This window comes from Neohortaea acidophila (genome assembly GCF_010093505.1).
Source record: "Neohortaea acidophila strain CBS 113389 unplaced genomic scaffold BDY17scaffold_11, whole genome shotgun sequence".
In the NCBI taxonomy this organism is placed as follows: domain Eukaryota; kingdom Fungi; phylum Ascomycota; class Dothideomycetes; order Mycosphaerellales; family Teratosphaeriaceae; genus Neohortaea; species Neohortaea acidophila.
The window spans coordinates 688639-716245 of record NW_022985520.1 but is presented as its reverse complement, the minus strand read 5'-3'; the positions used below and the strand labels follow the sequence as shown (position 1 = coordinate 716245).

The 27607-nt window shown below is 56.2% G+C and overlaps 15 protein-coding genes across 15 annotated transcripts; 8 read left to right on the top strand and 7 right to left on the bottom strand.

The window, feature by feature from the left end:
* Positions 1 to 107: 107 nt before the first annotated feature.
* Positions 108 to 4877, bottom strand: BDY17DRAFT_42782 (uncharacterized protein). Its single transcript, XM_033738379.1, has 3 exons — positions 531 to 4877; positions 425 to 459; positions 108 to 359 (listed from the first exon to the last, which is right to left on the bottom strand). Exons 1-3 carry the CDS (start codon positions 4561 to 4563, stop codon positions 357 to 359), a joined length of 4071 nt encoding a protein of 1356 aa, XP_033586221.1. The 5' UTR covers positions 4564 to 4877; the 3' UTR covers positions 108 to 356.
* Positions 4878 to 5248: 371 nt separating this feature from the next.
* BDY17DRAFT_327597 (thioredoxin-like protein) lies at positions 5249 to 5992 on the bottom strand (the record flags this gene model as incomplete). Its single annotated transcript, XM_033737699.1, has 4 exons — positions 5249 to 5319; positions 5392 to 5574; positions 5636 to 5807; positions 5963 to 5992. 4 exons carry the CDS (start codon positions 5990 to 5992, stop codon positions 5249 to 5251), a joined length of 456 nt encoding a protein of 151 aa, XP_033586220.1.
* A 182-nt stretch (positions 5993 to 6174) lies between these two features.
* BDY17DRAFT_304336 (general substrate transporter) lies at positions 6175 to 8088 on the bottom strand. Its single transcript, XM_033734714.1, has 2 exons — positions 7876 to 8088; positions 6175 to 7815 (listed from the first exon to the last, which is right to left on the bottom strand). Exons 1-2 carry the CDS (start codon positions 7915 to 7917, stop codon positions 6301 to 6303), a joined length of 1557 nt encoding a protein of 518 aa, XP_033586219.1. The 5' UTR covers positions 7918 to 8088; the 3' UTR covers positions 6175 to 6300.
* A 40-nt stretch (positions 8089 to 8128) lies between these two features.
* Positions 8129 to 8759, top strand: BDY17DRAFT_304335 (uncharacterized protein). Its single transcript, XM_033734713.1, has one exon. The coding sequence runs from the start codon at positions 8260 to 8262 to the stop codon at positions 8692 to 8694; it is 435 nt and encodes a 144-aa protein (XP_033586218.1). The 5' UTR covers positions 8129 to 8259; the 3' UTR covers positions 8695 to 8759.
* On the bottom strand, positions 8760 to 9618 carry BDY17DRAFT_304334 (DASH complex subunit Hsk3 like-domain-containing protein). The gene is made up of 2 exons (XM_033734712.1): positions 9330 to 9618; positions 8760 to 9271 (listed from the first exon to the last, which is right to left on the bottom strand). The coding sequence occupies exons 1-2, from the start codon at positions 9542 to 9544 to the stop codon at positions 9169 to 9171; spliced, it is 318 nt and encodes a 105-aa protein (XP_033586217.1). The 5' UTR covers positions 9545 to 9618; the 3' UTR covers positions 8760 to 9168.
* Positions 9619 to 9790: 172 nt separating this feature from the next.
* On the top strand, positions 9791 to 10112 carry BDY17DRAFT_327593 (uncharacterized protein; the record flags this gene model as incomplete). Its single annotated transcript, XM_033737698.1, has 2 exons — positions 9791 to 9910; positions 9963 to 10112. 2 exons carry the CDS (start codon positions 9791 to 9793, stop codon positions 10110 to 10112), a joined length of 270 nt encoding a protein of 89 aa, XP_033586216.1.
* Positions 10113 to 10486: 374 nt separating this feature from the next.
* BDY17DRAFT_304332 (uncharacterized protein) lies at positions 10487 to 12340 on the bottom strand. Its single transcript, XM_033734711.1, has 2 exons — positions 11931 to 12340; positions 10487 to 11872 (listed from the first exon to the last, which is right to left on the bottom strand). The coding sequence occupies exons 1-2, from the start codon at positions 12006 to 12008 to the stop codon at positions 10511 to 10513; spliced, it is 1440 nt and encodes a 479-aa protein (XP_033586215.1). The 5' UTR covers positions 12009 to 12340; the 3' UTR covers positions 10487 to 10510.
* A 69-nt stretch (positions 12341 to 12409) lies between these two features.
* Positions 12410 to 13445, top strand: BDY17DRAFT_304329 (actin-related protein-like protein 2/3 complex subunit 4). The gene is made up of 4 exons (XM_033734710.1): positions 12410 to 12976; positions 13044 to 13169; positions 13225 to 13269; positions 13326 to 13445. The coding sequence occupies exons 1-4, from the start codon at positions 12647 to 12649 to the stop codon at positions 13332 to 13334; spliced, it is 510 nt and encodes a 169-aa protein (XP_033586214.1). The 5' UTR covers positions 12410 to 12646; the 3' UTR covers positions 13335 to 13445.
* Positions 13446 to 15843: 2398 nt separating this feature from the next.
* Positions 15844 to 16742, top strand: BDY17DRAFT_42617 (uncharacterized protein). Its single transcript, XM_033738378.1, has one exon. It carries the CDS (start codon positions 15952 to 15954, stop codon positions 16582 to 16584), a length of 633 nt encoding a protein of 210 aa, XP_033586213.1. The 5' UTR covers positions 15844 to 15951; the 3' UTR covers positions 16585 to 16742.
* A 511-nt stretch (positions 16743 to 17253) lies between these two features.
* On the top strand, positions 17254 to 18941 carry BDY17DRAFT_304325 (DNA glycosylase). The gene has a single exon (XM_033734709.1). The coding sequence runs from the start codon at positions 17467 to 17469 to the stop codon at positions 18874 to 18876; it is 1410 nt and encodes a 469-aa protein (XP_033586212.1). The 5' UTR covers positions 17254 to 17466; the 3' UTR covers positions 18877 to 18941.
* Positions 18942 to 18962: 21 nt separating this feature from the next.
* BDY17DRAFT_327589 (ClpP/crotonase-like domain-containing protein) lies at positions 18963 to 19896 on the bottom strand (the record flags this gene model as incomplete). Its single annotated transcript, XM_033737697.1, has 2 exons — positions 18963 to 19833; positions 19883 to 19896. 2 exons carry the CDS (start codon positions 19894 to 19896, stop codon positions 18963 to 18965), a joined length of 885 nt encoding a protein of 294 aa, XP_033586211.1.
* Positions 19897 to 20510: 614 nt separating this feature from the next.
* Positions 20511 to 21848, top strand: BDY17DRAFT_257103 (uncharacterized protein; the record flags this gene model as incomplete). The annotated part of the gene is made up of 4 exons (XM_033731656.1): positions 20511 to 20637; positions 20704 to 20935; positions 21000 to 21202; positions 21256 to 21848. 4 exons carry the CDS (start codon positions 20511 to 20513, stop codon positions 21846 to 21848), a joined length of 1155 nt encoding a protein of 384 aa, XP_033586210.1.
* Positions 21721 to 22490, bottom strand: BDY17DRAFT_42608 (cyclophilin-like domain-containing protein). Its single transcript, XM_033738377.1, has one exon. The coding sequence runs from the start codon at positions 22428 to 22430 to the stop codon at positions 21942 to 21944; it is 489 nt and encodes a 162-aa protein (XP_033586209.1). The 5' UTR covers positions 22431 to 22490; the 3' UTR covers positions 21721 to 21941.
* Positions 22491 to 23725: 1235 nt separating this feature from the next.
* On the top strand, positions 23726 to 24046 carry BDY17DRAFT_313411 (uncharacterized protein; the record flags this gene model as incomplete). Its single annotated transcript, XM_033735709.1, has 1 exon — positions 23726 to 24046. One exon carries the CDS (start codon positions 23726 to 23728, stop codon positions 24044 to 24046), a length of 321 nt encoding a protein of 106 aa, XP_033586208.1.
* A 1129-nt stretch (positions 24047 to 25175) lies between these two features.
* On the top strand, positions 25176 to 25827 carry BDY17DRAFT_349155 (uncharacterized protein; the record flags this gene model as incomplete). The annotated part of the gene is made up of 1 exon (XM_033738163.1): positions 25176 to 25827. The coding sequence occupies exon 1, from the start codon at positions 25285 to 25287 to the stop codon at positions 25825 to 25827; it is 543 nt and encodes a 180-aa protein (XP_033586207.1). The 5' UTR covers positions 25176 to 25284.
* Between the last annotated feature and the right edge of the window lie 1780 nt (positions 25828 to 27607).

Genomic DNA, 27607 nt, shown 5'->3' with positions numbered 1-27607 from the left:
AGATGAAGCGTCAGACTTGTCGTCTTTGATGATTCCGCCATCGCCAAAGTGGAACACTTCCGATAGAGTGGTCGGGCGACCGGTTGGCGACGATGATACTGGAGTGTAGGAGGCCGTCAAGACGCTGCTTTGATTATCACTCAGCCTGGCGAACCTCCGCTTCAGGCTCTTCTTCTGTGCTTTCGTCAACGACTTGCTCTCCTTTCCCGACGTTGACGTAGAGGAAGTCTCGGATCTGACAATGCCTAATCCGATAGTCTCCACGTCTTCAATTTCTTGCTTGGCCGACTGAATTTCGTCCACAGGTTGGGGCTTGGCCTCGTCGCTATGAGCTTCATCGTTCAAGACCGGCGGAGTTACTGCGGGCATCGTCAACACACTCGCTTTCTCACCCCTAGCATCACTGCCGGGAAATTGGTCGTGCACCTTCTGCTCGATCTCTTGAGCGCGATCTTGACCCTTGTCATTCGTCAGCAGCTTGCTCCAAGGTTTCGACTCCGCCGTCTTCTCAGGGGACGTTGAAGGCTGACCTCCACGAAAGAACTCTGAGATCCTCTCGGTGATCCCTCTGCGCTTCGTCGGCGAAGCCTGACCCTGCGATGGCTCGTGGCGCGCAGCAAGCTCTTCAAGCGTTGCTTTTCCGGTGTCTTGCGCCAGTTCCGTCTCCTTTTTCTTCTTGTTCCTCTTCTTGAGAGTGTTTGACATCTTGGAATCGGTGCGTGACATCTCCTCCCCGCCTTTCGTGCTAGTCGCCTCAGTCGCCTTGGGCTGTGCAGTGATACTCGCAGTACAATTGGCATTCCCAGTTCCGCCATCCACCGTGCCATTCGTATCGAACCCTTTCGGCTTGCCCTTCAAAGTGGCCTGCTTGCCGGCTTTCGGCTTCTTCTCCTTCTCCCGCTTCTTGCCAAAGAGACTGAGCGATTCGGTCTGCGCGGGACCCTTTGGCTTCTCAAGCTTCTCCGGCTTCTTCTGCGCGGATGTGGACGGCGCAACGTTCTCCTTGTTCTTCGAGGCTGGAGCTGCAGATTCGGCGCGAGGAGGCTCCAATTTGTTCACCTTGTTGAGGGGTATAAGCTTTGCCTTCCCTTTGTCCTCTCTGGGTGACTCCTGGACCACTGCTGGAGTGTTGGGCGCCGTGAAGTATGCTGTATGCGGCGTAGGCACAGCGCTACCGGCTCCTGGCGACACATGTTGAGGCACTTCCAACGTGTCTGCCTTCGGGGGAAAGTTCGTTGAAATGGCTGGTGGCTGCGGCGTACGAGACTTCTCACTGCCGTCCGACGAGGAAACTGGGGTAGGCGGAGCAGGCACATTGCCAATGTCAGCACCCGCTTGATGCTTCTCCTCGTGCTCAACCGGAGAAGCGGAGAAGTCCTCCACGTAAACAGTCCCCGACGCAGTTGAGTTCAACACTGCATCGACCTTGGCCTCGCGGTTGGGCTTGATGGTATCTGGTGAGCCGCTCGCAGTATGAAAGCTATCGTCAATCATCGTATCGTCCTGCTTGATCGGCGTCGAGGTCTTTGCCTCGTCTGTTGTCGTGGAGCTCACGCCAGGTCCAACGGCGGCCTTGGTTGCCGTCTCATTCTTCGTCTTTTGTGCTTCACGAAAAAGCTCCTCCCGAGGCACATCGTCAGCTGCATCAGATTTTGATTCAACGACTGGAGCAGCAGTGGGTGGAGGAGACGCTGGGACCTGCAACTCTGTCTCTGCAACGTTCCCAGATGCAAGTGCTTGGCTTGTGGCAACCATCACGGGCGCGGGATTGTCCGAGTCGTGGCCGATGGTGGCAGGAAGACGAGCCTCGATCCTATCAGTTGGAGTGAAAGCCGGCTCGGAGGAAGTCTCATGCTCGGTCTGCACCGAGAGAGAGCGCTGTGGGTTCGGAAGTGGCGATTTGTCCGATGTCAGATGTTTCTTCACATCGGCTACACTCACCAGTGTCTCCTCGGCTTTCTGACAATCAGTCGACTTCACGACAGAAGCCTTATCACCCTGAGCATCACCACTCTCTGCCCGGAGTTGCTGCTCTAGCTTCAAAGACTGAGAGGCCTTGCGTAGATCCTCTTCATCCTTCTGACGATGATTCTTAGTCTTAGAAGACTTTGGCTTCTTCTTAGTTTTCTTTGGCGTGCTTGCCGTCGAAAGAGTCGGTGTCGTCTGTCCGGAATGCTGGATCTCAACCGCTGGCTGCTCGTTTCCCTTTCCTTGGTTACTGGGCGTGTCTGCTTCAGGCCTGGCCAGTATGGAGTGGCTGGGAGCATTGGGATTCTTTTGTGCCTCAAACGGGGTTCCTGCCCCGCCAGCATTCCGTCCCCGGAAGATGTATTTCGAATGGGTGGGATCCCAAAAGTGCTTGGAAACCTGTACTCTGAAAGGGCTTCCGTCGGGCCAGTGATCAGGTCTGTTCAGAATACAGTTGCGAGCTCCAGCAGCCGATTTGAAATTCGCAAAGACCATTTGATGAGTCTTTGCAACATTCCTTCTGACGGGATACACTTCGCCAAACTGACTCATAAAGGCCGCGATGTGGTCGTCTTCCATGGACATCGGAACGTTGAACAGCACAAGCGTGTCGGCGTACACACAATCACTGCCGATCCAGTCTTGACCACAACATTCTTCGCGCGTCATCTGCCCCGGGTCTGGCAGGTTGGGCATTGGTGGAGCACGCAGCGATGGTGTCCGAGCAGTATGATGAGCGCAAGGAGGATCAGAGATCGCGACTCTCTCGATATCCGCATCCTGCGGCGGCTTGGTGGCGTACACTGGAGTTGGACGAGATTGGTAGCTCGATGGAGACACCATCTCTCCATAAGATGACTGACGGCGTGCGACATTCTCGTCCGCCGGAGCGTCAGTATATCGGCCTTGCGGATCGTCACTGCCGCTCCGCCAGTTCTTCTCCTCCTGAATGACGCTTTCACGGCGATACCTGGGAGCAAAGACATGACCGTCGGGCTCAGTGAAAGGCATGTTATGGTGAGAGGCCTCCATGTTCATCTTGGGATAGTGCTGGTCGTTGGATGAGAAGCTGTTGCGTCCTCTGCCTCGGCCGCGGCCGGGAGTGTTGCCTCTAGCTCTCCCAACAGCACCGCCGCGGGAGCCATAGCTGTTTTGACGATGATCTCCGTGGGATCCATGAGAGTCTTGATAGAATGGCATCGATCGCTCGCCACTGAATGCGCGATTGTGCTCTTGGAAGTTGGTTCGATCTGCGAAGGGATCGGTGGATGGCATGTTCTGGTATCCCTGCATGTATCGCATTGGCTGGTTCATCTGCTGGTGCATCGGTCCAAAAGACTGCGCATGTTGGGGAGCCATGTACTGATCCTGATGCGGGAATGAATGGCCTTGAAGCATGGGTTGCGGGAAGCTCATGGAGCCGGTAGACGATCCTCGATTCGCGTTGTTCATCGGCATCGGACCTTGTGAGTAGAACGGTGGCGAGGCATACACGGGCGCATTACGCTCTTTGAAGGAGGACCGGCGATTGGAATGCTGGCCGCTGTTCTTGTTGTAGCGCTTGCTGCCACTGTATTTACGCCCGAGTGGCTGCTCGTGGAAATTGGATTGCATTGATGGCTGCTCCTGGGAAGTGGACTGCATCGATGGCTGCTCCTGGAAAGTGGACTGCATCGATGGCTGCTGGAACGTGGATTGCGTCGAAACCTGGTGAAACGTAGGCTGCATCGAAGGCTGTTGGAACGCGGACTGCATCGATGGCTGTTGGAATGCGGACTGCACCGATGACTGATCTTGGAAAGTGGGCTGCATCGATGAATGATCCTGGAAAGACGACTGAGGCGACACCGGTTGATGGCCGTATGCGGCTTGAGGCAATTCGATCGGACGAGGAGGAAGTGGTGCGGTCTGCGGCACCGCTGCTGAAGCCTCTGCCGCCTCTTTGAGTTGTGTTGGTGGGCAGACAGCGGATTGGGTGATCTTCGGAGTGGTATCGGCAGGTTGAGCAGAATCAGGCTCTGAGTGAGCGACGGGTTTGTCGACGGCAAGGCCTTCGCCAACAGTAGTGTCGAGAGTGAGTGCCGGCTTGCCCTCGGTGCGTTGCTTCTCAATCATCTCCTTGATCGTCATCTGCAGGTACGGAATGACCCATCCCAAGAACTTGTCTCCATACGTCTTCCGCTCATCATCGAGGAAGAACGTCGACACCTCTACATCACTCCTAAGCAGGTAAGGGTGCATGCTCTGGTCGTTGAGCAGTTCGACGCTACTTGGCTTCGCCAACCACCAGTGCGTGAACTGAGGGATGCGAGTGTTCAAGTTCCACAGCGCAATCCACCACCAGACGGACTTCAAAAAGCGGAAGCCATTGCCTTGACCGTGTGCGCCGCCTTGCATGCGAATCTCGCGCTCGTCGAACCATTCGCGGAGAAAGGCTTCTTCCTCTTCGCGGTTGGAATCGTGAGGGAACTCCCAGGGGAAGATGGAGGACCAGCGGTCGGGCTCTTGGTGGTAGATGTGAGTGCAGTAAGGCTCCAGGTCAGCCAGGCGGTCGCTGCTCACTATGACGGGGTCGGGCGGTGAGTCTGGCGCCATCTCTGGCGTGGAGACCTTCTGGTCCAAAGCGAGTGGAGCGTTGATTGTCGAATGAGGGTTTGGTAATGGTGTAGGAGGGATCTGAGCGATGATGGATGGGCGAAAGAGCAAGCTTAACGATGCTGCTTGCTTTGCAACATCCGAGCGGCGATGATGTTTGTGTTGGATTAAGGAAAACACCAGCAAGGAGGGTGTGGAAGGCAGCAGAAGGGAGATGAGGAGGTGACGTCGTCTTGGCGACGAATTCACACAAAGGTGGAAGGTGCGAGGTGGTGTCGACAAACGGGGAGTGAATCAGGAAGGCACGACCCGCGTGCAGTCACCCGCCAACACCACATCAGGGAGTGTCTCAAGCAATTGAGGAAGATTGGTGATGCGTGCAAACAAAGGAGATAGGAGACCGATGATACTCCCTGCCATGACCGTTCGAAGATGTCGACATGGTCAGAGTTTGTGTAAGGGGTTGAACGCCGTTCGCCAAAGTGCCTATCCGAGACACCTTCTTTGTATGCCCATGCATGACTGAAGCAGCCAGCCGGTACAGGTAAGCAGCAATTTTCCTATTTTGTTTGCCAGGTTGGAGTGAGTCCATCAGGGTCAGGTTCCATGCACCAAACCTCAATGTACCCGGCCCCTTGTACTCCACCCATTCCCGCACCGTTCTATCCCGATCTCACTTCACACTTCAAGCCTTGTCCGTCTCCTTCGGCAAAGAACGCACGAGCTTCATGATCTCGCTTTCGTTGTCTCCAACCACTGCGCAGAGAAATCATCAGCTATTCCCTCCAATCCCTTCTGACTTGTCCGCGAAGGACGAAGCAAACGTACCAGCCCGTCCATTATTCCAATCCACCACCACCGGCCTTGTAAACACCTTTTCATTCTGCTTAAACCTCCTCAACGCATCACTCCCGCCCGTGGCATCCTTGATCAAAGTCCCAGCCTTCGAAGGGCCCAAGTACTCCAAGATATTGCCCAACTGGTCGGGTGTGGGAGCGCCTTCTTGCACGTCTGGTCGCCCTCATCAGTAACTCTCACATTACGACAATGGCTGCATGCGAATATCACGCACCCAGCTCGAAGTCGGTCCTTTCAAGCTTGCTCTGCGTCTTGTGATCGCTCGCTTGGTCTTCGGTTGCGTGGGCGCTGCTTTGCGCCGAGACTTGCTTGAGCAGGGTGTAGATGCGCGTGGAGGCTTGGCTGGAAGGGGAGTGGAAGAGGGTGATGACGTCTTTGACGCCGGTCTTGAGGGAGGGAGTGGTTAGCGATGTTTTGGCGAGCGTAGGTAGAGACGTCTTCGTGTGTTGCGGTTGCGTATGACATCATGTCTTGCGGTTGCTCTCGTAGAGATCTTTCGTAATCCCGGGGAAATGGATGCGATGCTGGTGAGATGGCTTACCTCCTTGAAGAGGTTCTTGAACACGTTCATCTTGGTCGTTGTTATTTGCAAGAATGCGTGGGGAAGCTTCGCTTGGTGGAATGAGAGGTGAAGTTACGCTCCAAAGTTGCGTCAAGCTTTCAGAGCTCATCAGCTTCTTCGGAGTACGCTCCGCCGCCCCGCGAATTTCCCCGATTTGGAAGCCGCAGACCATTCGTCGCTTCAGGCATACACGACGATCGAGTTGGAATAGAAGCAGTCAGTCGAGGTACATTACAATTCGACTCCTCGTTGCTTGGTGCAAGCGTGGACCTTTGTTTCCATGCATGAGAAAGACACAAACCCCCCGCTGGTGACCATCATCGCACCTGGTCCTCCACTCTCCGTAGCAAAGGCTCTCTCTCCTGATCCTGCCCTTCCGAATCAACATAATGAAACTGCTTGAACTTCCCCTTCTCAACCTTGCCCACCCTCCACGTCCCCTCTTCCTTGGCCTTCTCAAAAAATTCCTGGTTCTCCTCAAAGCTCCGCCCTCCAGTCTCCGGGCAATACAGATACGTCCACACGCCCGCGAACAAGTTGGTAAAGCAGAACACCAAGAAGATCCAGTACTTGAGATTATTAAACATCAAGGGCGTAATGAGCGTGATGGTGAAATTGGCTAGGCCCCAGATGATGACGCTCACGGCGGTGCCTTGCGCGCGGGCGGTGGTGGGGTAGATTTCGGTTGGGATGAGCCAGATTGTGGCTAGCCAGCCTATGCCGAACGCGCCTGTTGCGAGGAAGAGAGTGACTATGCCGGGAACGGCGACGGCATTGAGAGGGATACCGAGGTCATCATTGTTGACTGCCAACCCGCCGAAGAGGGCGAGGAGACCAAAGCAGATGATGAGGGCGACAGAGCCCCAGCAGAGGAGCGCGCGACGTCCAACGGCGTCCACCAAAAGCCAGGCAAAGGTCATGAGGAAGAAGTAGGAGACAAAGTTGGCTTGCGTCAGGTTCTCGGCCAAATTCGTCCCGTATCCGAGGAGCTCGAAGATTTGCGGTCCGTAGACGGAGACGGCGCCGTAGCCTGTCAGCGCCTGGTTGACTTGTCCCATGACCGTCAGCATAGTGGGGTGGAACTGCGCGTGTCCAGGGGTAAACATGTCCGTATAAGTCACGTTTTCATCGCGTTCGTTGCTGGCGGCTTCCACCAGCTCTTCACACTTCTTCTTGCCGTCTTCATCTCCAAACAGGTCCTTCATACTGTTCTCAGCATCTTCGTTGCGATCGTGGAACACGAACCACCGTGGGCTTTCCGGGAGGCGTCCGATGACCAGTAAAAGTCCGACAGGATATATCTGCATGGCCATGATCGGAATTCTCCACGCCCACTGATTAGACTTCCCCAGCGTTCTCGTCACAAGAAGATTGATCGCGAAAGCCATGTTCAGCCCAAAGATGTTGCTCTGGAACTCTTGAGCCAGCGCCTTGCCTCTTCCATGATCCGGACTGAGCTCGGAGCTGTAGACGGGGACCACGCTGTCAACTCCACCAACTCCGAACCCCATGACGACCCGACCGATGTACATGACCACGCGAGCGCCTTGATTGTAGCCCAGCCCAGAAAACAACATGATGAGATTGCCCAGGCTTGCAGTCGCGAGACAGCCGAACAGGCCGGGTTTGCGGCCGTACTTGTCTGCAAACCAGCTGAAGAAGACGGCACCGACCGCACAGCCAAGGTAGTACACCGAAACGATGACACCGACTTGCGGGTCCTTTTCTCGGATGCCCATGGTGCGAAGGTAGTCCTGATTGGTGTTGATCAGAGACATCATGCCCTGGTCGTAGCCATACAGGGCAATGGCGGTACTCGAGAAGAGTACGACCTGAGAAGACCTAGTCAGAGGCGGTTTGGATGGATCTGGGGAGAGGATTGGTTATCTTGCCTGTGCCGTCTTCTCATAGACGAAGCTCTTGAGCCAGTCCATCTTTGCTGCTTCAACCGCTTGGTCGAGTCGAGCTGGCGAAGACGTGGATGGGTGAAAATGAGGAGGAATTTAGCTGTACATCTCCAATTATTTCCAAATCGCGTCGACTGTGGCCACGGTAAAGACAAGAAAGTGGGCAGCTTGGTTATTTACATTACTTGCCCAAGTGCCTTGGCTATTCGAGCTCACGGTCTCGCAAAATGACGCGCGAGGCAGTTAGCTCCCCTTCGCTCCCGCGCCTAAGAAGTTTAAGCTTCCCCAAGCAGCGCCAGCACCTTGCATCTCCATCTGACCCGAACTTCCACCCTCTCATCATCCACATCCCATCCGCCGCAAAACAACATGGAGCAGCATCGCAACAAAACACTCACACACCCCGCTCCAGCCAGCTGGACATGGCTTTGGCCCTCCTGGATCTGGAGCACCCAAAAACCGATGAAGCACCTCAAAGCGACCGACGCGATGCGCAACCCGGCCATCAACACGCGCTTCACCGACCTGATGGACAACACGGATCCGCCGGAAACGTTCAAAGCGTCGCACGTCGCGATGGCGCTGACGCTGGAGGAACTGCGCACCATGGGCTACGAGAAGTGGCAGGAGGCTATGCCGGGGGTGATGGCGTTGGCGTTTGAAATGCGCGCGGTGGGCTACTGTGAGATTTTGAAGGGGAAGAAGGTCTTGCATGGCGATGTGCAGTATTTCGAGGTGGACCAGGTGGATGTCAGCATTCGGCGGCTGGAGGATGATCACTGGCGTGAATCCGAGTGGGATTAGTGGAAAGGGGCGAGATGGGTGTGGTTGTGTGGGCTGTTGGGTGGCGTTAGAGTGGTCTTTTAGCAAGGCGTTGGATGTCTGCAGTCTTACTATCTATGCATGTTTGGTCTACCTCACTGCTGGGCTTCACTCTTGATACCGTCTTGAGAGCATCGCTGTCAATGTCGCCGCTTTCTCCCTTTCACGCCCTGGTGTTCATTGCATCTCGCAATATCCTAGCCCAGTGCTGCCGGTTTGCGCCGATGAGCCGCTAGCCACACGCTCAACACGGGTTGTTCGCTTTGGGCCCGGACAGGCCGACTCCTCGTACACGACCACTCGCGTATCATTGGGCTGGATCCTTGAGCGGTAGACTCGCGCTGACCATCAGCCTGCGGTCAGACTCAGCACAAACATAGCTGCGCTGAAGTCCGCGCGTTCTGATATCCCTCCGGCGGCTCCGGAGTAGCTATAACGCTGCAACAGGCCGTCCCTTCATTTCTCCGCGGCCTTGGAAGCGGAGTTCTGACTACTGGCACCAGCCACTCCAGCTCCGCTCACAGTCTCCTCCCCAAGAACCTTCGACGCAGCCATGAACCTACACAACACAAGATTAGCCAACCAATTTGTAGACGGGGGATGACCAAATAACCTACATCCCGCCAGCATAGCCTCCAAGGCCCCTCATCCCCTCCGCCTGCACGGCCGTCATTCTGAGCAGATTCTCGAGATCAGCCATGTGTGCCGTGAGCTGAGCCAGTTGAGAGTGGAGATGGGATAGTTGGCGTGATTTGGTTGCTGATGTTGGAACGGTTGAAAGGCGAGTCCGAGACGCGCTGGGTGTCCTGGAGGTGGAGTTTGATGTCGACATGCTTGGGTGTTTTTCCGCAGGTTCGTGCACTCGTTGTGTGATGATTGGAAGAACGACTGCGCGGTCCAGTGTGTGTTCAATGCAAGACGCGAGCTGGAAGCGCGGTGTTTACGCGGAGCATCGAGGTGGAGAGTTTCGGCAGCTTTGCCGAGCGCCAACCACACGCCACACCCGCTTGACTCTCTGGCTGTACGCTCCCATGCATTGGTTGAATCGAGGCATCACAACCCTCACAACCCCCACCAAATGTCATCACCAGCGGCCCAAACGGCTAGAAGATACATCCTAACAGCGTCTGTTGCCGCGATCACCGCAACAGGCGCATGGTATGGCGCCGGGCTAAAGACTCGCCAGGAGTTTGCGCAGGTGCGGCTCTCGAAACGAAAACCTCATAGCTTGGGCTAACGTGCAAATCTAGGAAGCGGCAACCATTCAACAAGCTACGCCAGAGGAGAAGATCGAGCAATTGGAAGCCGTCAAAGCCAAGTATCTTGCCCGGCGAGCGGAAATGCAGGACAAGATTGATCGGCTTCAAATTGAGGCCAAGTCGGCGCCTTCGCCGCGATGAAGTCGGTGTCTCGGGCGATTTAAAGTCCATCACTACTAAGAGAGTCGTCAGGACTGTGACGCGCGGCACTCTCTCGACAGTGCGAGGACTCGCTTGACCTATTGTGCAGGAATTGGATCAGCGACCTGGCGACCATTCCTGTCCGCAAGAAGTGAACCAGATGGTCCGGAGATCATGCCATCCGGCATGCTTAGCAGGCCCAAGCCACGTTCGAAGCCATATTCGGCGCGTACTATGGAGAAGCACGGGAGTGCAACTGCCGAGGCCAATGCAAGAGGGCCGTGGAAGATGTTGAGAACGATTGCACACTTTGACTTGACTTGCTGCATGCTAGACTAAGTAAGATGTATACACCACGCGGCTGAATTTTAAAATCCCTCATCTCGTTTCACAGCCTTTCAGCGATACAGCCTGCTCCAGGGAACCGCACTGATGGCAATCAGCCCAAGGACCGCCGGACAGAAGAGCAGCACAGTCGCAAAGGTCTCCAAAAACGGTAGCACCCCCAGTCCAGACGTGATCGAGGTGAAGGTGAACCCCAAATATCCAGCGATACCCAAATTGATGAGGACGAGAATCGTCTTGAAGATCCTTGACTGATATATAGCAGCGTGGAGGTTGTCTCTCGTAGCGGGGTGCTGCTCATCGAGGCTCGCAAACAGCTGCTTGACGGATTTCCCGGTCGATGACTGGTCAGAGGGAGCTGAGAGTGGGTGGTAGTGCGCTTCCTCGGCACGTTCTTCTTCCTCTGTAGAGAAAGCTTGCAAGGCCATTGTAAGAAGAGGGCCGGCGAGAAGCAGAACCGGCAGTATCTGGCCGAACTGCCAGACGTTCTCCTGTTCTGTGGCGTTGCTGTGTTGGAGCACTATTCGCGGCGTCACTAACAGCATCGTGCCCCATATCAGACTAGCGTTGATGATCCACAAAGAGCCGGCAAAGGACCCCGCCAACTCGAAGACGGCGAGCGTTATGACGTACACGCTCGTAGTCACCGGATAAAGAAGTCTGCGTAGACGGCTGGGACGGCCCAGGATGATGCGCTTGATGAGTTTCTCGCTTGCTCGTAGCGGTGAGATGCTCGACCATCTTTTCACACGCTTCTCGGCAGAATCGAAGAGCATGACGGCTTTCCATAGATAGGTGATTCCCAGCAAGAGATAGGAAACCACACCATCAAGGCTCACAGAGTTGCCTCCTGGACAAACACCTGAAGCATTAGCCAGCTCTTGCAGGCGGCTCGGTGGACGAGTCCAATAGCAGCGAGCGGGAAACTGGATGGGGAGGCATTTTGCGTGCGAGTTCGACAACGAGCTAGACACGTTGCACTCCCAATCCAGACCGGTTGTCGGGTACAGAGCTGCGAACAGCAGGCAGAACAAAGCGGACATTCCCGCCAGCCTCCACACTCGAAGTGCCCTCCTCTCTCGCAGATAGTAGCGCAGATACGTCAAAGAGGTCAAGTGGACCACAGAAGACATCCAGGCTAGGTAGATGACGCTTTGCCAGAGGTAGATGGACAGGCTGTGAATCTGCGCAAAGCCGGCGACCAAGATCGCGATACCTGTCACGATTTGCTGATCTGCGAGAGTCATGATGGCGTCTCGGATGATGTTTGTCCATTTTGCAGAGTAGTCGCCGGAGCGCCTGGAGAACAGCTTGTCGTAGGTTGTGAGGAGTTCGTCAGGGATACAGCAAGTCCAGTATGCCACGATGGCCAAAATGACGGAAAACCAAGCGGTTATGAGGAATGCTAGGAGTACCTGTTGTGATGGTAAGCGGGCTGAAAAAGCGTAGCGCCGGCAATTGGGACATCCTCACGCCTATGCCCGCAATGTCCGAGACATCGTTCGCATTCGCATCAGCGCAGGGGTCGACGATGCTTTCGCAGTTTCCCATCTCTGGGATCCGGTAAGCACCTGTTCAGAACCCACGGGACAGTGGCGATGGAGAAAGACAAATGCGCCATCGTTCGCAGCGAATGTGATCTCTCTCAAGTGCGGCTGAAATTTGATACATGCGGCGACAGTACTAGGGCCGGTGCATTCGAGCTGATCTTTGACTAAGTAGGCCTGTGCAGCGGGCTGGGCTGCAGGACGGGCGCCTCACCGTTGTAGCCGCCCGGATGAGCGGCTGCTTGACAGGGGATCGAAAACATGAGGCCATGCAGGAGGGACGAGCAATGTCCAAGAGATCGACATCATGGTTGGCCCACGGTCGGTGATCATGTGCGTACTGAGCGCGTGAGATAGAAAGAGCATGGGTGTGGTTGAAGCTACCTGCACGTGACGAGCGCTAGGCACCAAATCAGGCACCAAAGTTTAAGCTGTCCCCACCACGATTACACTTCACCCCGGAACTTTTGAGCCTACGAGGCCACGCCATCAACAGGCAATCACCGTTAAACCTCCAACCCGGCCATCAGAGGCCCATTGCGCGACTCAAACACCACCTTTGCGACCACCTCTGCCCAATTCGGTCTCTGTCCTCGCCAATGCAGCAATAACCACGCCAAATACCCCTCCACGTCAGCCACCATGTCTCAATCCCTTCGACCCTACCTCCACTGCGTCCGCTCCACCCTCACCGCCGCCCTCTCCCTCTCCGACTTCGCATCGCAAGCCTCTGAACGGCACAATGTCCCCGAGATCGAAGCGCGCTCTTCCCCCGAAGTCATCCTCAATCCGCTCACTGTCTCCCGCAACCAGGAAGAGCGAGTGCTGGTGGAGCCGTCGGTCAACAGCGTGCGCGTGAGCATAAGAATCAAGCAGGCCGATGAGATTGAACACATCCTCGTGCACAAGTTTGATCGCTTCTTGACCCAGAGAGCTGAGGCGTTCTTCATTCTGAGGAGGAAGTCGGTGCCGGTATGTGGTGTCTACGGATGAGCCGGATGTTTTGTGTCTGGATACTGATGCTATGCTGCGACCCCAGGGCTACGATATCTCGTTCTTGATCACGAACTTCCACACCGAGGAGATGCTGAAGCACAAGCTGGTGGACTTTATAATACAGTTCATGGAGGAGGTGGACAAGGAGATCTCGGAGATGAAGTTGTTTGTACGTATTTGCGCTCTCCAGTTCAGCTGCAGTGCTCGTGCTAACGGATGAATAGTTGAATGCAAGGGCTCGGTTCGTGGCGGAAAGCTTTTTGACTCCGGTAAGATACATTCCGCCTCCGGCAAATCGGTAGACACTGACGTCCTCTTTCTCCAGTTCGATTAGATTTGGTAGCGTTGAAATGCCACATCTCCGTTGTTCGCTTCATTCTTCCAACCCGTGCTCGCCGTCGTGAAGTCGTCCTTCGCGCAGACTGGACTGGAGAAGAGTCTGTCGATGCCAGCTAAGTACTGTGTCTGATTTCATCTTCAATTGTCCAATTGACGCCTGTCCCCGTCCATTGCACACATCAGGGTTGGACTGTCTGTAACTCAGGCCTGTGACTCGCTCTGATTGTCGCGCTTCTCATTGATTCATCTCCCTATTGATCGGTGACTAAGCTGCAGCGTTCTAGGGATCAATGGTGTCACAAACACGGGACCCTCCGTGATAGGAAGCAGCACGGCCCCACCCGTGCTGGCATATTTGAGCGGCTTCTGAACTCTCCTCCTCCTTCTCCTGACCATACCACTCACGTTCACCTGTTTTTTGCGTTTTTGTTGGCGGAAGCTAACAAAAACAACAGTCACAGATCCGCACGCGCCCTCCTCTCCCTCCTGACAGCATGGTGCTGTCAATCGGTCACCATCTCTGTGGCGAGTGCCACCACCGCCCGCGCTTCCTGCTCACCCCGTGTGAGCACCAGGTCTGCGTCGGTCACGCCCTTGAGGTGCCGACCGACGGCAGCACCCTGGAGGCGGTCTGTGGGGTGTGTGGTTCGGTGAGTACACCCCTTTTCCTTCCAACTGCTCACCAAAATCCCCCCCTCCAACAACATCACCACCATTTTCGACATCTGCCAAGACCTCAGTGTGCGCGTGGCTGCTGTTTTCACCTGAAAACAACAGCCAACAGCGGCCTGAGGCATCCTTGCGCTCCTTCCTCTTTTGTGGGAAATTGCAGCCCCACAATTCCGCGTGATCAAAACACTTTCATGACCGCACAGTGAGCTAACTCATTTTTCTTGCAGCGCGTCCATGCGATCTCCGATTCTCACGCCCAATTCCCCCTTCTCAACGCCGGCCCTCGCATCCACAATCCGGTGACGTTCTTCACTCCTCGCTTCTACATCCCTGTCAGCACGATGTCTGCACCTGGTGCTAGCCGCTCGACGGGCTCCTCTGCGGGAAACAGAGGTGACTCTCAGTCCGGTCGCAGCATGCCGTCGCTTCGCAACATGACTCCCACACAGCTCCGCGACATGAACAACACCACCCCAACCCCCCTTCGCGCCAGTGCTGTCGCCAACTACACCGAGGAGTTCACGATGCCTCGTTACGTGCCGCCGCCCATGCGCGACGAGTCTGAGCGCACTCAGTCGTCAGCAAGTTCCTCCAGCTCGTCGATCGCGTCGCAGCTCGAGATGGCTCGCTTACCCTCACAGATGCCAGCTGCACGCCCCCGTCAGACAAACACTGTCATGACTCCTCCCAACCAGCAAGCAGCGAGCCTCACCTTTCAGTTCGGATCCATGGATCCGTTTGCAGTGACGCCACGCGGAGCTCAAGCAAGCCGTACATCCAGCAGCGTCGATGCCGGCACTAATGCGTACTTGGCCAATCTGCCGCGCAACGAGAACCTCACCGGCCCGCACTCGTTCAGCCCGGATCCCGTCTACAACGCATCCTTCGCTTCCATCAACTCTGTCGTCACTCCCTCTGTTCAGAGCTCCGGCAACGACTCTGGCAGCTTCAACGCCTACGGGTTCGAGGCCTCTTACGCCGCGCGTCTTGCTAACTTGATCAAGTCCGGCGCTACGGAGGACCCTCATGATATCGACTACGGTAACCCAGGCCGCAGCCGTCGCTTGCCCCCCGAGCCAGTCAACCAAGTGCCGACTGCTCCTCGTCCTGAAGGCAAGCTGGGCTCCCCTCACAGCCCTGCCATCAACACGACTTCGTCAGGGCCACAGAGCCAAGCCGCCGCCTTCCTCGGCACAGCCAGCGTCCAGCTGCCCAATTGGTTCCGTCGCCTCCCCGCAGGCCAACTCCCCACCGTCGAGCAAGTCATGAATGTGCTGCCGATGATCGAAGCCTGCCGCCTCTCCACCCCCACCGACGCAGCCGTCGTCGCCAAAATCACCAACATCCCCTACTCCGCATCCCGCTCGGAGATCATGGCGTTCCTCGGCCGCAACGCCCAGATCCTCAGCCAGCCTGAAGGCTCGCCCTACCACGCCGTGCACATCATGCTCGACCGCTACACCGGCAAGACGATGGATGCGTTCGTTGAGCTGCGCAACCGCAAGGAGGGAGACTATGCTATGAAGCAGTACGAGGCGCGCACCAGGAACGGTCGTCGTGCGAAGATTGGTGACCGTGAGGTTGAAGTGACTATTGTCGGCGAGGGAGAGTTCATGGCGGAGTTGTTCAACCGTGCTGGCGACACCGTCACGTGGTTTGGACCCACGCCCAACGTCAGCAGTGCTCGTGAGGAGTACTATGAAGGCGTGCCGTCTGCGGGATTCCAGGGCTTCCTCAAGCCGGAAGAGCTGGTGTACATGTCGAAGTACGCCGAGACTCCTCAGCGCGTACGTCCACCACATCACCGTCGCCCTTCTTCTACATATCTGACACTAACATCTCTCCAGTCCCCCTTTGCTCAGCGCTGCCCCATCAGGAACTACGAGCACCTCATCACCATCCTCCACAAATACCCCTGGCACGCAATCGAGCACGTCCAAATGAACGAGCGTGACCGCATCTACAACACGACTCTGACCAGCATCCGCGCGCTCATGGGCCTGCTGCGCAAGACGCACAACAACACACAGCTGGACAACACGCGCCCCACCATGTCGACGCTGCAAGAGCTCGTCGTCGCCGCCCTGACGTGTCCCGGCTTCTCCGAGGCGCAGAAGTACATCGTCGTCGCCAACCTGCACCAGTCGGGCAACGGGTCCGTGGCCAACTCCCGCGGGATGAACTTTCGCTTTGGCGGGACGCACAAGTTCGCTAGCGATTGGCCTTTCGAAGGCCTGGCTATGCAGCCTGGCGTCGATGAGACGGTGGTGGAGTACATTGCCGCGCTGATTCACGCCGCCACTGTGCACGCCCCGGCCCCTACCCTCGCGGAGCTGCACGCCTACCGCGCCGCCGCGATGCAGCAATCCCTCTTCGGCATGCTGGACATCGACTACACTGGCGCGAAGACGATGGCGGATGTGGGCCGCATCGAGTTGCGTACCATCAAGTCGCTGCTCTCCCGCGTGCTGCCTCGTGCCGGCGATGATGAGGCCCAGGCTGAGGTGCACTCCACGTCATCGTCGTCGGCGTACGGCTCTCCTGACTACGGGCGGGGTTCGCGTTATCGCTGAGCTGCACACACTTACCTGTCTGGTCTGGACTGTGCCTCTTGCACCGTTTTACCTCTCTCTTCTCCTCCCGTCAACTTCTCTGAGCGTACGCAGCGCGGCGTTTCCCCTTTTTCTTTTCGGACGGGCTAATGATCAACTGGTTTGGGAGTTACTTGCATGGAATGGAAGGCGGTCATTGAACAACGGTGGAGGAACTGGATGATAAGACGACGCATGGCACGACACCAGCCTGGCTGACTACTTCTCTTTTGCTGTCTCGTTGGGCATGTTGCTTTCTTGCACCAACGACGACTCACAGACTTCTTTTGTTTTGTTATTACGAACAGCGAGCGACCATCGATGAAATGAATGGATGGAGAGATGGACTCGCTTGCTTGCTTGCTTTCTGCTCATGCGACACAGTGGGATTGGGCGCGCTTTGTGCCTTTGATTGTGATCCCGCTTGTGCTTGCTTTATGGATGATGAGTACGAGAGATGGGATACGAGATGAGTGCAATGACAAAATGAGTATTCTAAGCATCGCTGTGCCTGATCCAATGTCTTTGGTGTTGTAAGTGATGGTGATGATGTCGGGTCTGGGATGCAGGGTTGGAAACGAGATGGTACCTGCAGATCGACTTGCAGTCCGAGCTCGGATTTCTGAAGTCAAGGACGTCACTGCTCCTGCACGCCAGGCCTGGGCTGCATTGTGACTACATCCCCCTTGGATTCTCTCGATGCCGTGTAAGTATTGACCGTCGCTTTCTCGAATCCACTCATTCGAGGCAAGCTGGTGTATAACGCCGTCCAACCTGTCCTTCCTACCCAAGACTACGACTCCCCTCCGTCACTCCTTGAACTTCTCTCGTTTTCGTCTCCCTGCCACGGCCCCGTGGAACACTATGGCACGTACAACTCGATCATCCCTCGCTCGCGCCGCGACGACGAAAGCAGAGCCTCAGCAGCTCTCCAGCCCACCACCCACCCCTAAACCACGCGGCAAAGCGGCGAAAGTGAAGAAGGAGACTCCCGGCACTCCGGCGAACACTGGCAAGAAGCGGGCGAGACACCAGATTAAGCAAGAGGATGATGCTGCAGACAACAATGAAGAGCTGCCGCATAACTTGAGCGCTGCGGCGGCATTGCCTACTCCTGGTGCGGAGGGAGAAGATCAAACGAGTTCGCGGCCCAAGAAGAGGGCGAAGCGGTCGAAGGAGGATACGCCTGTGAAGGAAGAGGCTTCACCACAGCTTGATGCGAGCACGCCCAAGAAGACGCCGAAGAAAAAGGACAATTACGGCTTGACGCCTGGCAAATCTCCATACCCGGACTATCCTCGCCCCACGGCAGACGAATGCTACGAGGTCGTGCGGCTGCTGGAGAAAGTACATGGCAAAGTGACTGTACCCAAAGCTATTCCTCCGCCATCTCTCGACGTTGCAGGCTGCGGTGAAGTGCCTTCCGTCCTCGACGCCCTTGTCCGCACTCGTCTCAGCGCCAACACCACCAACAAGAACTCCTCCACCGCCTTCCGCGGCCTCGTCGATCGTTTTGGCACGCTGAAAGAAGGCATCGGCAAAGGCAGCGTCGACTGGGATGCCGTGCGTGTGGCGCCGCAACGAGACGTCTACAAAGCCATCGAGCACGGCGGGCTCGCGGACCGCAAATCAAAGGACATCCAAGCCATCCTGCAACTCGTGTACGAAGAAAACCAAGAGCGCAAAGCCGCCCTCACGAACCCCAAAGACGAAAATCCAGCGGGCGCCGAGCACGAAGGCGCCAGCGAAAAGCAAGCAGAAATCGCGAAAGCATCGCAAAACATCATCTCCCTCGACCATCTGCACCTCCTCAGCACGCCCGTCGCCATCGAGAAGATGCTCTCCTACCCCGGCATCGGGCCCAAGACGGCCTCCTGCGTCGCCCTCTTCTGCCTGCAACGCCCCAGCTTCGCCGTCGACACGCACGTCTTCCGCCTCTGCCAGTACCTCGGCTGGGTGCCCAAGAGCACCAAAAAGGGGCAGCCGAAGGTGGATCGCAACACGACGTTTGGGCATTGCGATGCGCGCATCCCGGACGATTGTAAGTATAAGCTGCACTACTTGCTCATTAAGCATGGCAAGACGTGTGCGCGGTGTAGGGCGGTGACGGGGCAGGGGAGTGCGGGGTGGGAGGAGGGGTGTCCGATTGAGCATTTGGTGAAGCGGCATGGGGCGAAGAAGGGTGGGGCGAGTGTTGGGGATCGCAAGAAGGCGGCGGAGGCTGCGGGCGATGGTGGAGAGGAGAGTGATGGGGATGAGGAATATCACGAGTAGGTGGAAAGATGAATGCGTGATCTTGTATCTATAGCTGCGATACACGAATCTCAACAACATCATGACTTTAATGCAGCATCACAGCCCTACCTTTTCCGATTCAAAAACTTGGCCATGTACTCCCTCGGCTCCACGCCGCCATCCGCAAACGACGCCGCCAACGCCTCCACCCCCGCCTGCACCGCCTGCTCCGCAGTCGTATTCTCCCACTTCTGCATCAAGCGCTTCTGGCTGCGAATCGCCTTGGGCCCCATCGCAACAATCATATCCACCCACTCAGCCGTCGCGGCATCCAGCGCCGCCTCATCCTCCACCACCCTCTCAATCAACCCCCACCGCTCCGCCGTCTCCGCGGAAATATTCTCCGCAAGGTACATGAGTCTGCGCGCGCGACCGATGCCAATCTGCGCCGGCATGAGCGCCGCCTCGACGACAGAAGGCAAGCCGATTTTGACTTCCGGCATGCCGAACGTGCTGGCTTTCGTCGCGATCTTCAGGTCGCAGCCGGCCATGATTTCCAGCCCGGCGCCGAGGGAGAAGCCGTGCACTTTCGCCAGCACGGGGACGGGGACTTGCCGTACTGCGTCGCAGGCGTGGTGCACGAGGGTGATGAACTTCTTCGCCGTCTCGTAGGAGGTCATGGTGTGCATTTCGCGGATGTCCATGCCGCCTATCCAGGAGGGGGGTTTGGGCTTGCCTCCGTCTGTTGGAGGGGCGGCAGGCGCGCCGGCCAGGACGACGACGCGCAGGTTGTCATCTTCGGACAGCTGGCGGCAGGTGGTGATAAACTGGCGGAGAAGCGGACTGTTGACTATGTTGAGTTTGCGCGGGTTGGAGAAGGTGACGGTCGCTACGTTGTGGCCGGGGGAGTGCTCCACTGTTTCCACGAGAATTTCGCCTTCGCTGGGCGAGGAGGTGGAGTAGGGCCTTGCTGGGGGATGGGGGAGTCTAGCGGTGCTGCTGGTCGGGTGAGTGGATGGTGCATTTGCACGTGGAGCGAGCGCACGTGCTGGGTTGCATGCGTGTGGCGTCCGCCTCGTGGTGGGACGGCAAAGGCTCAAACGGGCGAGGCTGCTTGCCACGCTTCTAGAATGCATCGTGCTCGGATGCGTGGGGTTTGCTGAGGGAGAGGTGTGAGACTTGGGCTATAAGCTACGCCTGCTCAGTGACCAATGCTTCTGAGTAGGATGCTACAATCGTCTACAAGAGAACCATGTCGTGTCCTCAATGGACAGAAGAGATGAAGTCCTCCCTTCCCTCGGCAGTCACTGATACCACCATCCCCGCGGCTACCCCAGTTTAGCAGATGAAACGTCAAGGCTGGACGCGCCCAGACCCGGCGCCGCCATCCCAAACCGGCAGTTGATGTCGTCCGCCCGCCCCGCAAAACTGGAGACCCCGACGGAGGGGCAACGCAACCAAATGAGGGGTGAAAGCAGCATCCCGCCAAGTCTCGCCCAGTCCCTCCACTCTTATTACCCCCATTGTTTCCTTCAAGTTTCCCTCGAATGGAAGAAGTGAAGCACGTCATCAAAAAGATTGTAGGCCTAGACACCCACGAGAAAGAAGACCAGCCCGTGCAACCGCAAATCAGCTCCAAACCTCTCCCCGATCAGACGAGAACGTCAGCAAACATGGGCGACAAGATGAAGGCGCTGCACTACGATGGCCCGTTCAAGGTGTCCATCAAGGAGATTGAGAGGCCCAAGCTGAAGCATCCCGACGATGTGATTATCAAAGTCACCACCACGTGCATTTGCGGTGAGTGCCTTTTTCCCCCTCTACCATTCTCGCCGAGATGCTGATCGTTGCCTTCGTTGCTCGCAGGCTCCGACCTCCACATGTACGAGGGCCGCACTGCTGCCGAGCCCGGCCTGGTCTTTGGTCACGAGAACATGGGCATCGTTGAAGAGATTGGACCGGGTGTGACGCTGCTCAAGAAGGGAGACAGAATCGTGCTGCCGTTCAACGTGGCGGATGGCAGGTGCCGCAACTGCGAGGAGGGCAAGACGGCCTTCTGCACCGGTGTCAATCCCGGCTTTGCTGGTGGTGCATACGGGTAGGTTGCGGCCATCATCCCAACATCTTCTTCCCTGGGAGAGCCCTCGCTGACGTGCTCCAAGATATGTCGCCATGGGTCCATACCAGGGTGGACAGGCGCAGTACATGCGTATTCCCTTTGCGGACTTCAATGCTTTGAAGCTTCCTCCGGGCACGGAGAATGAGGCCGATTTCGCATTGTTGGCCGATATCTTCCCCACAGGCTGGCACGGGCTGGTCCTGAGCGGCTTCAAGCCTGGCGAGTCGGTGGCTGTCTTTGGCGCTGGTGAGTAGCCATATTCTCCAATCACTTCAAGACCTCCCACTAATACAGCACAGGACCGGTCGGGCTCATGGCAGCCTACTCCGCCGTCATCCGTGGTGCCAGCAGAGTGTTCGTCGTTGACCAGGTCAAGGAACGCCTGGACCAGGCCCAGAAGATTGGCGCCACTCCCATCAACTTCAAGGAGAGCGATCCCGTCGAGCAGATCATTAAGGCCAACGACGGTATGGTCGATCGGGCTGTTGATGCCGTTGGGTACCAGGCCGTCGACAAGGGCGGTAGCAAGGAGCAGCCGAACATTGTCCTTGATCAGCTCATCATGGTCACTCGTCCTACCGGCGGTCTGGGCATTCCAGGCTTGTACGTGCCCTCTGATCCGGGCGCTCCTGACGCACAATCCGGCAAGGGCCAGATCTTGATGTCGTTCGGCAAGCTGTTCGAAAAGGGTCTCTCGCTCGGCACCGGGCAGTGCAACGTCAAGGCGTACAACCGGTACTTGCGTGACTTGATCATCAGCGGCCGCGCCAAGCCTTCCTTTGTCGTGTCGCACGAGTGTGGCCTTGACGAAGCTCCGGAGGCGTACGACAAATTCGACAGGAGAGTTGAGGGGTACACCAAGGTGTTGGTCCACCCCAACGGCCCGCTCTAGTCGACTGATGATGCAGTCAGCAAAGTGAGTCCTGAGGAGGACATTGTCAATACGTACCACCGCAAAACAACTTCGAGTCTACTCTGTGTCTCTTCACCCCTCCTTCTCCCCCTCCAACACCCTCGTCCCCAGAATCCTCACCTCCTCCTCCGGCCTATCCTGCTCCCCCGTCTTCACCAACCCCATCCGCTGCACAACGCGCATCCCACTCTTCACCCGCCCAAAGATAGTATGCTTCCCATCCAACCAAGGCGTCGGCGCCAACGTAATGAAAAACTGACTCCCATTCGTATCCGGCCCGCTATTCGCCATACTCAGCACGCCGGCCCCCGTATGCTTCAAATCCGACCGGATCTCGTCTTCGAACTTGTCGCCGTAGATGCTGGCGCCGCCGCGCCCGGTGCCCGTGGGATCGCCGCCTTGGATCATGAAGTTGGGGATGATGCGGTGGAAGATGGTGTTGGTGTAGTAGTTTCTGCTGGCGAGGGTGAGGAAGTTGCGGCAGGTTTTGGGGGCGTGGGTGGTGTAGAGTTCGAGGGTTATGCTGCCCATGGAGGTTTCGAGGAGGATGGTTTGCGCCATGGTTTGAGGGGGAGTGAGGGGGTGTTTATGAGGGGAGAGAAGAGGGGTGTTCAATGGCCCATCACGGTTGACATCAAGGTCAAGTTTTTTTGGAGAAGAGGTCTGGATTGTGTACATTTCGTCATGACGTGCTGAGATCTGCGCGGGAAGCCTTGTGCTGCCTTGCCGACGTCAACTGCTCTTCGCCCACGCAATCTACGAGAAGCGTCTTTCATCCTCTCTCCGCCCGGCAAAACCTCGTAACCATTTACACTGTCTATGTATTGAATGACCTTCACGAAGCTTCTAACCAATGACCGCAGTATCAATCGATCTGTTGGTCTTGGGCAAAAATGCAAACCTGTTGGGGTCCTACGAGTCTCGCCTTGCTTTCTCTCCTTCCTGAAAAGGGCTGAAAAGGAGTTTGTTTTTTTGTCATCTGCTAGACCCCGTGTTCGACTCTGAGTTGTTGCTTCCATTTTTGGCCTCGTTTGGGCTGGATAGTCCATTACCCGATTCCTGTCCGTTGAACAAACAGGCTGCAGAGCTCACTGGAGCCGATGCAAGCGTTTCCTTTTCCTCACTTCCAAAAGGGCTCTGCCGAGAACAGCATGGACGGTACAAAATGTGGCAAACACTACTCTGTAGCACGGTGCCTCGGTCACGACAATCTGCAACTATGCCACAGCTCGGCTGTTGGACTTCTTCAGTCACACAAGACGTCTGTGAATGAGCAAACTTCAACGAGGGAGGGGAATATACATCTTCACTGCGACATTGAATATGGCATTCAACAGCATCACCCGCCTGGCTATATATACGCAATTATACAAAACATCCAGCCGACATCAACTCAGCAACATCGATCTTCCACGCCTTCCAAGCACAAGCCAACAACCGTCAACGCCAAAATGTGCGTCGTCAAAGAAATCTGCCTGTTCTGCGGTCACCGTTCCAACCAGCGTTCCGGCCGAATACAGTGCGAGGATTCGAAGCAAGGACGACCATGCAAGATCGAATTCATCAGTGGAGGGGTCCGCGATGCGATCTGCTTGGCTTGCCGCATCGCGGACAACGCTGCTATCGTTGCAAATGGGGTCCAGGGGAGGTGGCCTAGTGCGCCGAGGACTGAGTCTTGATGGAATGGGCGGAATGAGAAGGGAGCCGGGGGAGGAAGAGTTTGCTACATCGCTGTGTTGTGTCGCAGAGTTGATTGTGTAGTTCTGTAGCGCATTCACCAATACCATCGTCGTTGCATTCACTGATGCCTTCTTCATCGATGTATATATACGACTGCTTCGCTCCCATTTTACAACATGTTTCTCCAATGTTTCGACAAGCACAACTCTACATCATCGCCACTTCGACTTTTCCACTCACCGATCGACTACCCTCGATCAACAACAATGTGCTACGCCAAGAACACCACCCTCGCCTGCGGACACCGCTCCGCCGAGCACTCCGGAACCGAACGCTGCGAGAAATATCGCAACGGCATTGCCTGCGGGGGAGTCAAGTTGATCTCGAGTACGATGCCGGGTGCCATCTGTCTGGCTTGTCGCGAGCAGGATGATGCGATCAGAAAGAAGGACAAGAAGCCGACCAAGTGGCCGGGGGTGCTGGACACGGAGTGGTGAAGTGGGAGATCAGGAGAATCGGCGGGCAGTCAGCGCAGTGAGACAGACTTTTTAACTTGAGAGAGTACTTCCACCAGTATCAATGCAAGTACGGGGAGATGTTTGCGAGGTAGTCGTCTCGCCAGCCTTGCGGTTGGCTGGCTGCAGCGCTGTCCAATCAAACGTCGACGAGGGAGAGCCGACTTTTTGCGGAACTTGACGAAGGAATGCAGTCATTCTCCTCACCTCCCGTCTCCATTAAAACTGTGCACTCTCAGCAGTCTCAGTCGTCTTCCACATTTTCGCCATCTTTCAACTCACTAGCACCTGCTGACTAGTAGCATACTCGTCAGCGTCTCCACTCCTTGTCGTTTCACCAGAGACCAGAGCTTGCCCTCCAGAGTAACTCAATGCACACGTACTACGCACCTCATTCCGTCGCCACTGTCAACCTCTTCGACCGATCCGAATAGCCTCTGCGGTCAAGGCAGTCTTTCCTGTCGAGGGGAGGCGAGCGCGGAACGTGAGAATAGAACCGTACATCGCGCCGCGCGGCCATGCCATCTTACACCTGTGGAAGCTTGCATTGTCACCCAGAGAGCTGATCTCGTCCCACTTCTAGTCGTACGTGTGGCCGGAAGCTGATGTGCAATGAGCTGCGTGGTACTAATCCACCATGGGCTTGTACTCGAGTACGCCGGCCGCCTTCTGCATCGTTCACCCGACATCCGGCCGCTGTGGAAGATTGTGTCAACCGGGGAGCGGATCTCGACCTACTTCAAGTCGTACCTGTGCCCGGATTATGGCGCGCAGATGAGCTACATCGTACAGATTGGCCAGCAGCCTGTGCCGCTGTACGCCCGCCTACGTTGTGGATCGTTTCCCATGGCTCTGTGATACAGCTGCTGTGGGACATTTTCGCAGAAAAGCAGGTATCCTCGTCCACTGTTGACCTTGTGCCAGCTTACAACGCCAGGCCACGGTGAAGATGGTTCGCTGCCGGGGGTATAAGGATCTGCAACTCTGCCAGACATTGTGCCTCTCAAGCTGTAGGTGGCTGCGTCCCTCGATGCACACTCTCTGCACACTGTGCACTGCTCCCCCCTTCTCCACCATGCCTCGACTCACGCTCTCCTACTCTTCGTCTCTATATAAAGAACTTCCTCCTCTGCAACTATATCGATCGGATCAGCAACTTTGCACACATTCGAACAGAATACGCTGCATCAATATCTAAAGTCCCTCGACAAACTCGGAACATGGCTAGCACCGCCAGATCGCAAGATCCCGACTTCAACCTCCAGCTGCAAACATGTCTACATCAGCTCTGGGGCGAGATTGAAACCATCAACCCTGAGGACAGTCTACCACACAAGCCAAACGACTGGCCGGCACTGAGCTGGGATCTAGCATATGCCAAATGGCAGTGCTTGCAGCTCGAACGTTTGCTTTCTGAGCGTCCCCCTCCGGAAGCCAGGGACCGGTGGCTTCTTCAACAACAAGCGGCATTGCGCGCCGTCCTCCATAGAGCGGTCAAGAGCCACGGAGCACCTGCAACGCCCCTTCCGCAGGCCGGCGTCACTCCCTCTGGCGCGATTGATCACGCGGTGCTCGGTGCTAACGACCACAGAGCACACCAACAGCAGCCAAGCCACGCTCCCGTGCCGAATGAGCGGCCGCTGTCGCCAAATCGCGTGCCTCCGACCGCTGGACCGAGCAGAGGTCGAGCAAACAACGGCAGGCTCGTACACCCCCGTGATGGATCGTGTGCACAGTTGCGGAGGAACGGCGCGGAGCCTTGATGGGGCTGTTGACGTGGACGCAGGAACGAAATAGATACTTTTCACTGTTCGTATATCATTCACTGGCGTCCGCTCGGCGCGACGTTCACTCTGACCACTTTTCCTGCGTATATAATCGCGTCTCTTCACGCCTCTTCTTCTTCCGATATCCGACCGCCTTGACTCCAACTCCAAGATCAACCGCCACTTGCACCTCGAAACACCGCTCCACCGATCCAACCACGCAGCAACGAGAAAGCCCAGATCATATCGCCGACTTTCCAACCACCGACGTAAAGATGTGCACACAACCCGTCTTCTTCTTCGCCTGGGGCCACCCGAGCAGTCTGCAAGGCTTCTACGAACGCTGTTGGCGCTGGTGGCGAGGGCTACCGTGCCGGGTGTACTTCGAGAGGCGCTACTCTAGACACCCCTGCCAGGAGTGCCTCCCCACCTGGAACTAAGCATAGGATGGCGCTGGGGAGAGATTTGACGCAGAGAGGTCCAGGTGATGATATGCATGGTTGAATGAGGCGAAGGAGTAGAAACTCCGGTGAGGAATTGCAGGGGAGGGTTCATAGGGCAACATGTTGAGATCACAAGGCTGAATAGGGGCTAGCAAGACTATTCCACGCATATTGAACTCCGTCCCTCGTAATACCTCTGCCTTTATCCCACGGGACTGGGTTCGGTTAATCGATAGTGTGGTACCAAACTTGTAGAGAGCAAACATTCATCCCCGACGCTGAAGGTATACATACACTGCGCTTGCCCCTCGGTGAATGTCGACGACACTCTTCACTACTATACAACACCTCGATATATAAATGGCTTCTCTTCTTTCAATATACTCTTTATCCAAAACCATCTACTCGAAACCGAGAACAAGACCACCGAAGTAGCAGTCAATACCACTCAAACCGGAACCAATACCGGCACGAATCGATCACAGCACCACAAACGTCAGAGCAATGTGCTTCCTCGCTACCAGATACTATCGCTGCGGGCATCCCACCGCCGTCCAGCCCAGAATCGTGCCGTGTAACGAAAACCTCGCAGGACGGCCGTGCCGCATGAAATTCGAGACGTGGACGGTCGACGCGGATTGTCCGGATTGCGCAACCTCGGACGATTCGGGCTGATGGTTTGGCTGTGAAAGAAGGGAGGATGGGATTCGGGGTTGTTTGCTTGGGTTGGGGGTATCTCGGGAGGACAGCCTTGCATTCAGCAAAGAGGCCGAGGCCTGAGTCCGAGGATGCACAGGAGTTTCAGATAGCAAACATTCGTCCAAGATACTTATATTCTGCATTCACTATGACCACTGTATTGAATGCCGACAACACTCTTCAATACTTCCAATCAACTCGATATATAGATGGCTTCTCTCCTTCATATACACCTTTGCCCGCAACTCAACACACCACTATCACAACAGCTGCAAGTCAACTCGGAACGCCACTCGAAACGCAACTCTCACTTGATCGCCAACACAAGAACAAGCACGATGTGCGTCAACGTGCTCGCCACGTTCCGCTGCGGGCATCACTCCGCTGAACGGAGCAAGATCAGCCACTGTCGATTGTGGCGCGCGGGTCAGAGGTGTGTGATGTACTACCACAACGAGTACATCCCTCGAGACTGCTCTCACTGCGCGGGTCGACGACGGGGAGGGTGACGAGTGAGGCGGGGCTGTTGCGGGGGATATCAAATCATCGATAGACTCCCTGGTCAGATGCAGTGTGCCGATGGGGCCGCTCGCGGCGCAGGCATCAAGCTGATGACGAGGTCAGAAGATCATGAG